At 36.3% G+C, this 10,845-nt stretch overlaps 1 protein-coding gene across 1 annotated transcript in view; it reads right to left on the bottom strand.

The window, feature by feature from the left end:
• The window catches only part of TMEM232 (transmembrane protein 232), a gene marked incomplete at its 3' end in the record, with an annotated part of 68,249 nt that extends 59,390 nt beyond the window's left edge, over positions 1-8,859 (bottom strand). Inside the window, exons 1-3 of the mRNA XM_015826164.1 lie at positions 8,726-8,859; positions 3,316-3,427; positions 2,091-2,196 (exon numbers count right to left, since the gene is read on the bottom strand). Coding sequence (XP_015681650.1) covers positions 2,091-2,196; positions 3,316-3,427; positions 8,726-8,859 — 352 coding nt within the window. The remainder of the gene's footprint in view (positions 1-2,090; positions 2,197-3,315; positions 3,428-8,725) is intronic.
• Positions 8,860-10,845: the final 1,986 nt, after the last annotated feature.

Raw genomic sequence — 10,845 nt, 5'->3', positions numbered from 1 at the left:
TACTAAATGAGAAAATATGGAGCCAGTTAGGACAAGTGAAGTAAGATACAAGTATCCCTCCCCTAGTACCATCCCAGAAACTTGAAACCTAGTCAGTTCAGCCATAAAACATAATAGGAGGCCAAGGAATGTTAATAAAGCTAGAAAGTTGAACACATGCTCTGGGAAGCAAGATCACCATGATGTAAACCAGTAAAAATAGCTTTCTGAGGGTGAAAAAAAACCCTTTGTTCCATCTATGTACTATAGTTTCTATAGTTCCAACCAATTGTTTCATAGAATCTACCTCATTAATATGATATTCTGCTTTAGCTCATAATTTCCCATCAAAGAATCTAATCCTATGTATATTTTAATTTGCATAAATACACATAGAGCTGTTGCAGCCTCACCCAGTATTGTACAGATAATCCTTGTTTTATGACCATAATTGAGCCCAAACTTTCTGTTGCTAAGTAAGACATTTGTTAAGTGAATTTTGCCTCATTTTACTACTACTTGCCTTGCCATAATCACTGCAGTTGTTAAGACAGTAACGCAGTTGTTAAGTGAATCTGGCTTCCCCATTGACTTCGCTTGTCAGAAGATCACAAAAGGTGATCACATGACTCTGGGACACTGTAACTGTCATAAATATGAGTCAGTTCCCAAGAATCTGAATTTTGATCACATGACTCTGGAAATGCTGGAATGGTTGTAAGTGTGAAAAACACTCAGAAGTCACTTTTTTCCGTGCTGTTAACGATTGCTAAATGAACTGTTGTATTTCAAGGACCATCTGTATTAAGCAGCCTGTGCTTCATCAGAATTGCATGCTGGTTTCCAGTTTAAATGAACTATCTGGGAAAAGCCATGGCCTATTCTAAGGCCCTATTTCCTGTCCATGATAAACCATAACAAACTTATTCCAGATCTCTTTGAATGACATCCCATTTTAGTTCTGCAGTGAATAAATACCATAAACTAACAAAACAAAGTAGCATAGTTATGTATAGAATATGGTCACTATTCACTTTGCATATTAAGCTTTATATCACCAACCACTTATTTTTTATTCAGCATATATATTTCAGATAACAAGGAAGGAAATCTCAGATGTGGCAATCATAATATTGTCCTTATCCAACCACTTTATCTCCCTGTATTTTCAAAATTATTATTTTAATTCTACTGTGAATTTTAAATAAAAGCTTAGGTGTGAGATATACACTAGCATTTTTTAAAAAAATAAAATATTCTGTTCTCCAAGGATTTTAAGACAGAGAACAAATCATATTTTAGAGTATACCCCATAATCTTTAGGGTCAATTATCATTTTATTCATTGAATAATTGGGGGGGGGGAACTAGAGCCCTTCATTATTTAAGGCAAATTATTTCAGTAGTTTACACATGCTGAATTACAAACTATTCACATCTAAATTCAGAAAAGAATTTCTAAAGCAATCTTATTTGAAAATGAAATCAAAATGAAGAATAATGAATGTACGGTATGTTGTTTTGAAGTTGCAAAAACAGTAAGAATCAAAATGCAAGATGTTAAATAGAATCAGAGTTAGGTATGGTTTTTCACTGAAGGAGTGGAATGTTTGCAGTGGTTAACCTCTGTCCATCTTCTCAGAAGAAGCATGTGGGGAGGGCAAAGACCCCCTAAACATTATTTAACAGTACCACTTTTAGCCGGTGTTGGATACAATAGCATACATTTCCTTCTAGGTGCCTCCCCCAAATGGATTTATTGCATCCAATGTAGTCCAGACAAGACAGGTAAATGTATATTGATCTAATTTTACAATATCTGTGTGATTTACTTCTTGTGAAGAAATAGGGCAACATTTTGCATGTTAAGCAAATTATGTTATGTGCATCAATTTAAGTCATCTGCATAATGATATCATTATTCCAATAGCATGTTGATGTGTTTTAGCTAATTGTGTATTTTTATATTGAACAAACAAACATAATAGCTTCTTTCCACCAAATATTTTATTAAAATTAGGTCCCTGTGTTCATAATTTAGCAGTGTTTGTTTGGCAGAAAGAAAAAATGTGTTTGGCAGAAAGAGAAAATTAAAATGAAAAAGCAACATACCTTCACTAATTTCTCCTTTGCACTGGGATAACATTATTGCCTCAGTCCATGCTACTGGAAGATTCACATACTTCCCACAGCCTAATACGTTGAGCCCCAATCGTCTCTGTCCAGAATATAAAATAGAAAGAAGCAAAAGATTATAATATCATTTCCCCCCCCCCAAAAAAAAACCTAACAATAGACTTGGGGCTGAACTAAAGACTAATGAAATGAGCACATTCGGAAGGAATTCAGAAGAAATTCTTCAGACCTTGCACAAGTGTAGTGCCTCTGAGCTATTCATTAAAGCAGCCTGACATATTTCAGCCTTCTGCTTGGAATACATGTTGCTGATGCTGTTTAAGGAATGCATAAGACTCTTAAAGCAGTAGCATCTTTTGTCAAGACTGGAAAAGTAGAGCTGCTCTAATAAATAACAGAAACATAATGAATGGCAGTACAAAAAATAGCATTGTCAAAGTATGCAAAAACCCTATTTAAAGATAACATTTAAAATGAACTGCTGACAAGAAAATACAGGGGCCAGCGGAGATAGCAATGTTTTCATCCCTCAGGTTAACACTTAAATAAGAAGATAAATACTGAGTGTAATTATATTGTTACCATCAATTGAAGTGCCTTGCAACAAAGAGCAATTAATTACAAGCTCTGCATTCCAGCAATGACTTGCACTGAGCCAGTTTGTGAAGAGGGCATATGTGGTACCCAAAACCAATCCAATGAAACGTCTTTGGGCATTTGAGAGTAGGCTTTTAAAACATAATTCTGTCAGAGTTGGAGTAACTTTGCCTTATTTTTATACTGGATTGCCATAACAATATTTAACTTGACTACAAAGGGAAAGTCTGTCAGGCCATTTCTTTTTCCTCATCTCCTGGAACAAGAGGCAATAATTAAAAAAATAAAAAGTTTCCTGATGTCCTTTCCTTACCCCAAGATTGTTTTCATGAAATTACTTCAACGTGACTACATTTAAAAAGAAAACAAGTATTTCAAACATTTTCAGCCTGGCAATTTCTTATACATTTTAGATGTTAAAATACAAATTATTTTAACATTGTCCTTTCTGCACATCTGTGTATGAATAACTTTAAAAAGAAAATGAATATGATGTGGTAAAAAGTATTTTCATTAATTCTCAGGTCTTAAACAGCACCATAAACATTTAAGTTCAACAGATGGTCTTTATAAATGACTTTTTATAAATCCTATATATACAAACCTTGCATCTAGCAAGCATTTTTTTAGCCAGGTCTATGAATGCTTCCTTTCTTTCTGTTTCTGAGGCATTATTGAAATTCTCAATAAATTTTTCAGTAAGTTCAAATGGATTTCTAGAAAGATACATGGAAGAGAATATCAATTTAATTGGACAAATACATAGAATTAACCTTTCAAGCATAAAAGAACATAAAGCTTATTTAATTTTAAAAGATCCATTGTGTAATGTCAGTCTTTAAGATTATCTACTGCTGTCTCACTTTTACAAAAGAATTTATAGCTTCTACACACTTGAAAATCCTGTCCTGGTAAGATCAGAACAATTTATCCTGGTAAGATCAGAACAATATATCTATGTGACAGGACACTCTTCTATCTAGATGGAAATACTAGTTTTCTATCCTGAAAGTAATCTAGCTTAAGAAGTTGCTGTCCAGAATTCAATCTATTCATTAGTTCTGGCAATGAAATAGGCCAGGCTTTGGCCTAGATGGAGGTTACCAAAGCTCCTGGCTGGTACACTCCTGTGCATCTTTACCACTTCCATCTTAAGGTAACATCTGTTGTTACCAGAATTACTGTTACTAAGTGATGCAGTTGTAAACCCAGTATCACATGACTCTGCAATTTAGCAATGGCAGTTCTGCACGTCCAATTGTTAAACAAATCCCACATCATCATTAAGTGCAAACTCACATGGTTGCCTTTACAACCTCCTGCCAGCTTTGCCAGTGCCTTTGCTTGCAGGAAGATAGCAAAGAAGGTCACAAATTCTGATCGTGTGACTGTGTGACACTACAATGTCATAATTGCAATCCGGGTGCTGAACAATCACATGCAGAGATGCTGCAATGGCTGGAACTTTGAGTACAGATCATAAGTATCATTCGTTCAGCACTATTGTAAGTTTGAATGATCACTGAACAAGTGTTATTAAAGTTTTGAATGGTCACTAAACAAATGGTTATTAAATACTGGGAAAATAAGAGCCAGTTGTTTGTCTTCTGAAGAGTGGGTCTTTCAGGATGCACACTTTCTGTACAAGATATCTATTATTGTCTCTCCCTTGTACTTGACATCTTTCAACTGTAACAGGTACATTATATGCTGGGAGGGTACTGGTTTAAGCTCTCTCAGTGTGACTGTGAAACTCTGCCTACAGTTAGCAGCTCATTTGGAATTGTTCAAAATACTGTTTGACTGGAAGTCACGAAAACAATGTGAACATCAACATGTTCTTCCTCCTACATTTCCACTGCTATTGAAAACCTTCTTTGCCCAACTATTTTCCAAAGGAAAGAGAATTCACTATCTCTGCAAGTACCAAGTGCAATTAATTTCAAATCTTTTCCAGGATAAAAATTAAGTAAATAGCTGGAGCCACAAAAGTACAAACATATGCATGGTGAAGGAAGAACATTGTTGATTTCACAAAACCAAAACAAAAATATAAAGCCAGATTCTTATATGAAGTGGACACCGTGGATGAGACAAATTAGTAAGAAGGGGATTATGAAAAAGGATTAATTGGTAAGTCCACTGTGAACCTGGACATTTAGGCCTAGCTTTTTTAAAACATACATTTATAAATGATACTGTTGTCATTAGGAGGCAGTTCCTATTCTCATCTCTCTTGGATTAAATGGGTCCTAGTGAACTAGAAAAGAGGTTCTCAATTCTGTCCTTCCATTTCTGGCATGTTTTCCCTGAGAGTCATTTAATATCAATTATTGCACTTATCAATGCCATGCTGTAAGCTTCAACCATATTATTTTGACTATTTTGAATTTTTTATCAATTGTGTCCTATATTTCCTTTCCTTTTCTATAATTTCATTTTTAAACTTATTTTGCTTCCTTATTTTTCCACAGTTGGCTTAAGACTGCTTACCCAAAAAGGAAATAAATAATGTGATGGATTTGTAGGTGTGTCTGCATCAGTTTTGCTGGATTTTATCCTCTGCTGTGAATGCTTCTATGATTCTCACTGATTTGTTTTTAATAAACAAAGGAGCCACCCTGTGGCAAGTTTGGATTTTTTTTCTGGAGAAAAGTAACACTTAGCTAGGAATGTTGTTGGTTTTTTTTTAAAAAAAAATCTCAAATACACTCTTAGTTAAGGGGTGTATATTAACTACAGAAAATATTCCTGTATTTGTTATGACACATCAGGTTTTGTGCAGTTATGCCATGGGAATCACTTGAAATTCTAAAGTAAAACTATGCCTTTTCCTTTTTGTTTAATCAGTTGTTTGACTAATATTGCCTGAAGTAATTGGTTCAGTTTTATTTGTAGATGTTAAATGTTTGATATAATATTGTAATTCATATCTATACGTATTTATTAAGAAACTAATATAGAAAGTTTTAATCAATAACTAAACTTGCAAAAATTAAATAATTGATACATAGGCATACTAGAAATCAGGGACAGAACAGAATGTCTTTGAAAGAGTAAAAATCATACTTCCTATTAGCAGACTAAGAAAAAAGACCAACTTACACAATGCTATCTCTCTCCTTTAATTCTTACAAGGCAAAATAGTAACTAGAATAGTTCCACATAGGTCATTAAGCAAGGAACTCAACTGATCGTGACTTCCAAATTCTTGTCAACTTCCCCCTGACTCTCATTGTGGAAAGCTGGCAGGGAACGTTGCAAATCGCAATCACATGACTGCAGGAGTGGTGCGCCAGCCAGAATTTTGAGGACCAATCATAACTATCACTCATCTGAATGAGGTCAGCACCACGTCACGTTCGAACAGTTGCTGAATGAGTGTTTGTTAAACAAGGGCCACCTGTACGAAGCTAGTAATATGTTAGATCAGTGGCCAACAGAAATATATTAATTAAAGTTACGGTTAACCATCATGCTGCTTCGAAGCTAATGACATTACTTCATGGATTGCATTTTTATCAGAAATAACCATTAATAATGTATGAATGTATCTAAGTCTATTGCACTAAGCATATATTTGCTAGGAAGTCATCATTGTATCAAACTATGACATATACTATGATGATATAGTGTAAGGCACCTTGATGTATGAATTTAATTATGCATGTAATAATCAATTGTCCACAGTCTTGGAATAACTTGTAATGATAGACATAGGATGCTATGAACTCTTCATGATAAGTGTACTGTATTCTTCTTACATTATTAATCTGCCAACTGATAGCAATATATTTATGATGAGATGGATTTCGTGTGTCTGTGTGTGTGTGTGTGTGTGTGTGTGTGTGAGAGAGAGAGAGAGAGAGAGAGAGAGAGACTATACCTTGGCTAAAAAAGTCCAGATGACTAACAGGGACTAGAGAAGTGTTAAAGGTGGCAGAATCTCTTTCATCTCCTTCATTATTTATATAATTATTTATTGCATTTATATTTTGCCACAATTAAAAACAACTCTTGGTGATTTATACAATATAACTCCAAGTACAAATTAAAAACCAAAACAAAGCAGTATAAAAAAGCTATATGAAGAAATCAATGAAAAGAAATTGATGGCAAGATCTAAGCTAAAACACTCTGCAAAATAGCTGATTTTCAGCATCTTACTAAGTGAAGTCAGGAAAGGAGCAAGTCTGGAGAAGAAAGATTATTCCAGATTATGCCTAGTGCTTGTCATTTGTCAAGAACGTAAGGAGGTGTATTTAAGTAACATTATCACCCTCTTCAAACAGTAAATTATCCAAGCAATCTTCTGTTTCCTTTATTTTTTAAGAAGGTATCACAGAAATTAATTTTATTAGTTCTCATCAAGAAAATTAATGTCATATAAAAATTCCATTTAATGGAACCTTAAAATCAATTTTTAAAATGTATTTAAATTCAACTGACAAGACACTGATGATAATGACTCACAGATGAGATTCAATATGGATTCTACTATTTCATTTAGGCAAACAGATAATATTATTCTAAGTAATTATTCTAAGTTTCACTCCATCTATTATTGTTATAATAGAGAGCTAATTTCTTAAACATGAATCTTATTAATAGTTTCCAGTAAATTCCAGGCCATGGGATAATATTCTAGTTCCTAAATGCGGAGGACAGCTTTATTTTTGCTAACTCAATTTAAGTGCTAAGATTATTTTGGTTTCTTATTCCCCTTTTTCCTTAAGCAGATAGTGTTACATTTCCCTATTATTTATATAAAGCTCTTCAGGTGTTAACATTTCCTATCTCTGAAATCCAATATCGCATGACAGCACTGCTTAGCGACGGCAATTCTGAAAGTCCCCGTTGCGAGGTCATTAAGCAAGGTCGTGGGTCATCAAGTGAAATCTTCCTCACAACTTCCCCCAGCTTCTAACAAGCAAATTTAATGGATAAGAGCCAGTGTTTCTCAACCTTGACAATTTTAAGGCATGTGGACTTCAACTCCCAGAATTCCACAGCCAGCATTGCTGGCTGTGGAATTCTGGGAGTTGAAGTCCACATGCCTTAAAATTGTCAAGGTTGAGAAACACTGGATAAGACGATAGGAAGTCGCAAGTCCTGGGCAGCTCACAAGCAGGTTAGTGGGCAGGTAAGTAGTTGCTATGGCATGATGAAACCACAACCAAGCATCTGGGGGGGGAGAGGTGCTCTGGAAGGTAAAGAGGGAACACAAGCCACAGCCCAGCCGGGTCAGGATAGCTGCTGGTGGTGGCAGGAGGCTATGTGTGTGGCTGCTGTGGCACCACACAAGGCGTGTGTGTCCTACAGAATAAGAGAACCCTGGGATCTTACACTCCAGGCTAGGTTCTTTGGGAGAAAAAGTGATGGGAATGGGAGTGATTTACAGGAGTGACATGTGACCTTCCCTGCTGGCTTCCCCATTGATTTCACTTGTGAGAAGCCAGCAGGGAAGGTCACAAATGGTGATCATGTGACCATGAGACACCACAACCATCGTTAAGTGCAAGCCAATGCAGTTTCCCAATGCTCAGATCATGATCAGATGACCGCAAGGGTACTGGGATGGCCAGAATTTCAAGGACAGATCATAAGTACCATTCATTCAGTGGTGTCATAACTTCAAACAGTCGCTGAATTAGTGGCTGTTAACTGTGCAAGGAATCTATTAGCATAGGCTGAAAAGGCAAAGGTGAAGTCATGTCCCATCTATCATATTGTACACCAGGGGTAGTCAACCTTGGCTCTTTTATGACTCGTGGACTTCAACTCCCAGAATTCCTGAGCCAGCACTGGGAGTTGAAGTCCACGAGTCATAAAAGAGCCAAGGTTGACTACCCCTGGTGTACACCATATCTTTCATGTTCTATATTTTGAGGACACTTTATTTAAACTCTAACAAAGTGTTTCACCCACTTGCTCTTTTGTTTAAGACATGGGTTGAGAACCCTGAAAACACTGAAGGTATAAATACTGCATCAATTATCAATATTTAAACTTACCGAAGTGGTTTTATCTTGAAATCAGCTGAACATTTTTTCAGATATTCAGTCACCAGTCTCTGATGGAGCTTTTCGTGCTCTTCAGGGGACACAATGCCAAAGTTATAATGCACCGGCACTTTTAAAATAGGCATGGTGTTGTAAATTCAGTCTTAAAACAAAAAACAAAAACAGTACAGCCAAAAGGAAAGATTACGATTTCCTATACAAGACTAAGCTTTAAAAGTTTTTTGTCATGTCCTCCAGGGAACTGAAGAACAAAACAAAACAAAACAAAACAAAACAAAAGCAATAATCTAGCTATCCTAAAAGGAACAAGCAATTTAAAAAAACTTAGGTTTTTTTTTAGCACTCTACTTAGAAAACAATTTAAACTGCATTTATGTTAATCAAATATTCATAATAGAATAGTTAAAATAAAATTCCAATATGTTATGCTATTTACATTAAAAATACAATTGTTGAATTGCATCTGGATTCATGCCAAACTGTTTGATTTATTCCAATCTCTCTATTTCATTATTATTTCTTGATCAGTTAATTAGCCAGCACAACAGACTAGCTTGATGTTTGATTAATCAATTTACATGTTATTAAGTGATATGTGATAGGCAATATAATATCAAAGACTTACAATATTATCCACAAATAGAACTAAATAATGGAAATGTCCATTAAAATTACATCACTATTTAAAATATAAAAATTCCTAAAATATAATTTAAACTATGCTGTTGATGAATGTAAAAATAATTGCTTATAAACTTCACAAGTAAAACATATCCCCAGATATATGTTTTATTATAGCCCCTCCAAAAAAGGCAGACAGTAATTATCACATCAGAGATACCTGAGCAGGGGGTTGGACTAGATGACCTTCAAGGTCCCTTCCAACTTTACTATTATTATTATTACCTTATAATAAAATTATGCCTGTAGCATTAAGAAAACCACATGATAGATGATCCACTTAAAATCATTCTTTGGTTTTAAGGCTGTTGCTGTCTAAGGACTTATAGTGGAGAGCCTATGCTATCATCAGAAATACAGGTAATCCTCAGATTACAGTGGCAACCGTAATTTCTGTCGCTAAGTGATGAGGTTATAAAGTGTGAAGTCATGTGATTGTATCATACAGCAACAGCAATCCCAGCAGGCCCGGTTCCTGTCATAACCCCAGGACTACACAAGTTGCTAAGGAAGAAAAGGCAGGAGTCCCAAGCAAGCAGGGCAGTGGGTGAGAGTGGTGGACGTCAAGTGTCCCAGGCAAATGCTACAGAGCAGAGGTTGGTAGGTGGATTCCACAGACAGGCAGGCGAGAAAGCAGCAATAACAGGAGTGCCTTGCGACCTCCTGCCAGCTTTCCCATTGACTATCCATGTGAGAAGCTGGCAGGAAAGGTTGCAAATGTTGATCAAGTGACCATGGGATGCTACAACTGTCATAATTGTGACCCGGTTGCCAAGTGTCCATATGACAATCAAAGCATTGCATGTTATAAGTCTCCCTTGTTGAACATTGTCCTAAATTTGCTGACCTGTAATCTGTTCTATCCCAGCCTATTGCCGTCCTTGTTAGAGGCACAAGGACCAAACCCCTGCTGATACAATAGGCTGGAAACTTTAAAACAAAACAAAATCCCTTTTATTTGGGTGACAATCCTGTCAATAAGTCCAAAACACAAACAGCAAACCTCAAGTTCAAAGGAAGGAAATAGTCCACAGGAACATGTTGCAAACAAGACGAACAGACCAAGATTCCAAGAAGCACTTTGCAAACGGTTGCCTTCAGCAACCAGCAACGCCCACACCTCCCCTTTTTATACAGCAGTCCCAGGGCGTTGCCTCTCATTGCCTTCTCCTTTTACTTTGGAGTAGTCGCATAGACTGTTGTTGTTTTCTTGCTACTTGACGACGTCTGTGAGCATCAATTAGCTCATCCAGGTGTGAGCCTTCCGAATCTGACTCCTGCTCCTCACACAGCTGAGCTTCATCAGAAACACGACTGGAGGGGCCAGGCTCTTCATCAAGCCGTGAGTCTTGTAATTCATCAGAGCCTCCCTCTGACCCTGATGGCCCCTCAACGGCCTCCTCCACATCCTCCTCAGATTCCTCAGACTC

Source organism: Protobothrops mucrosquamatus, unplaced genomic scaffold (assembly GCF_001527695.2).
Source record: "Protobothrops mucrosquamatus isolate PMUCROS unplaced genomic scaffold, P.Mucros_1.0 scaffold2985, whole genome shotgun sequence".
Lineage (NCBI taxonomy): Eukaryota > Metazoa > Chordata > Lepidosauria > Squamata > Viperidae > Protobothrops > Protobothrops mucrosquamatus.
The sequence above is the reverse complement of the archived record's forward strand: the minus strand, read 5'-3'. Positions and strand labels throughout refer to the sequence as shown.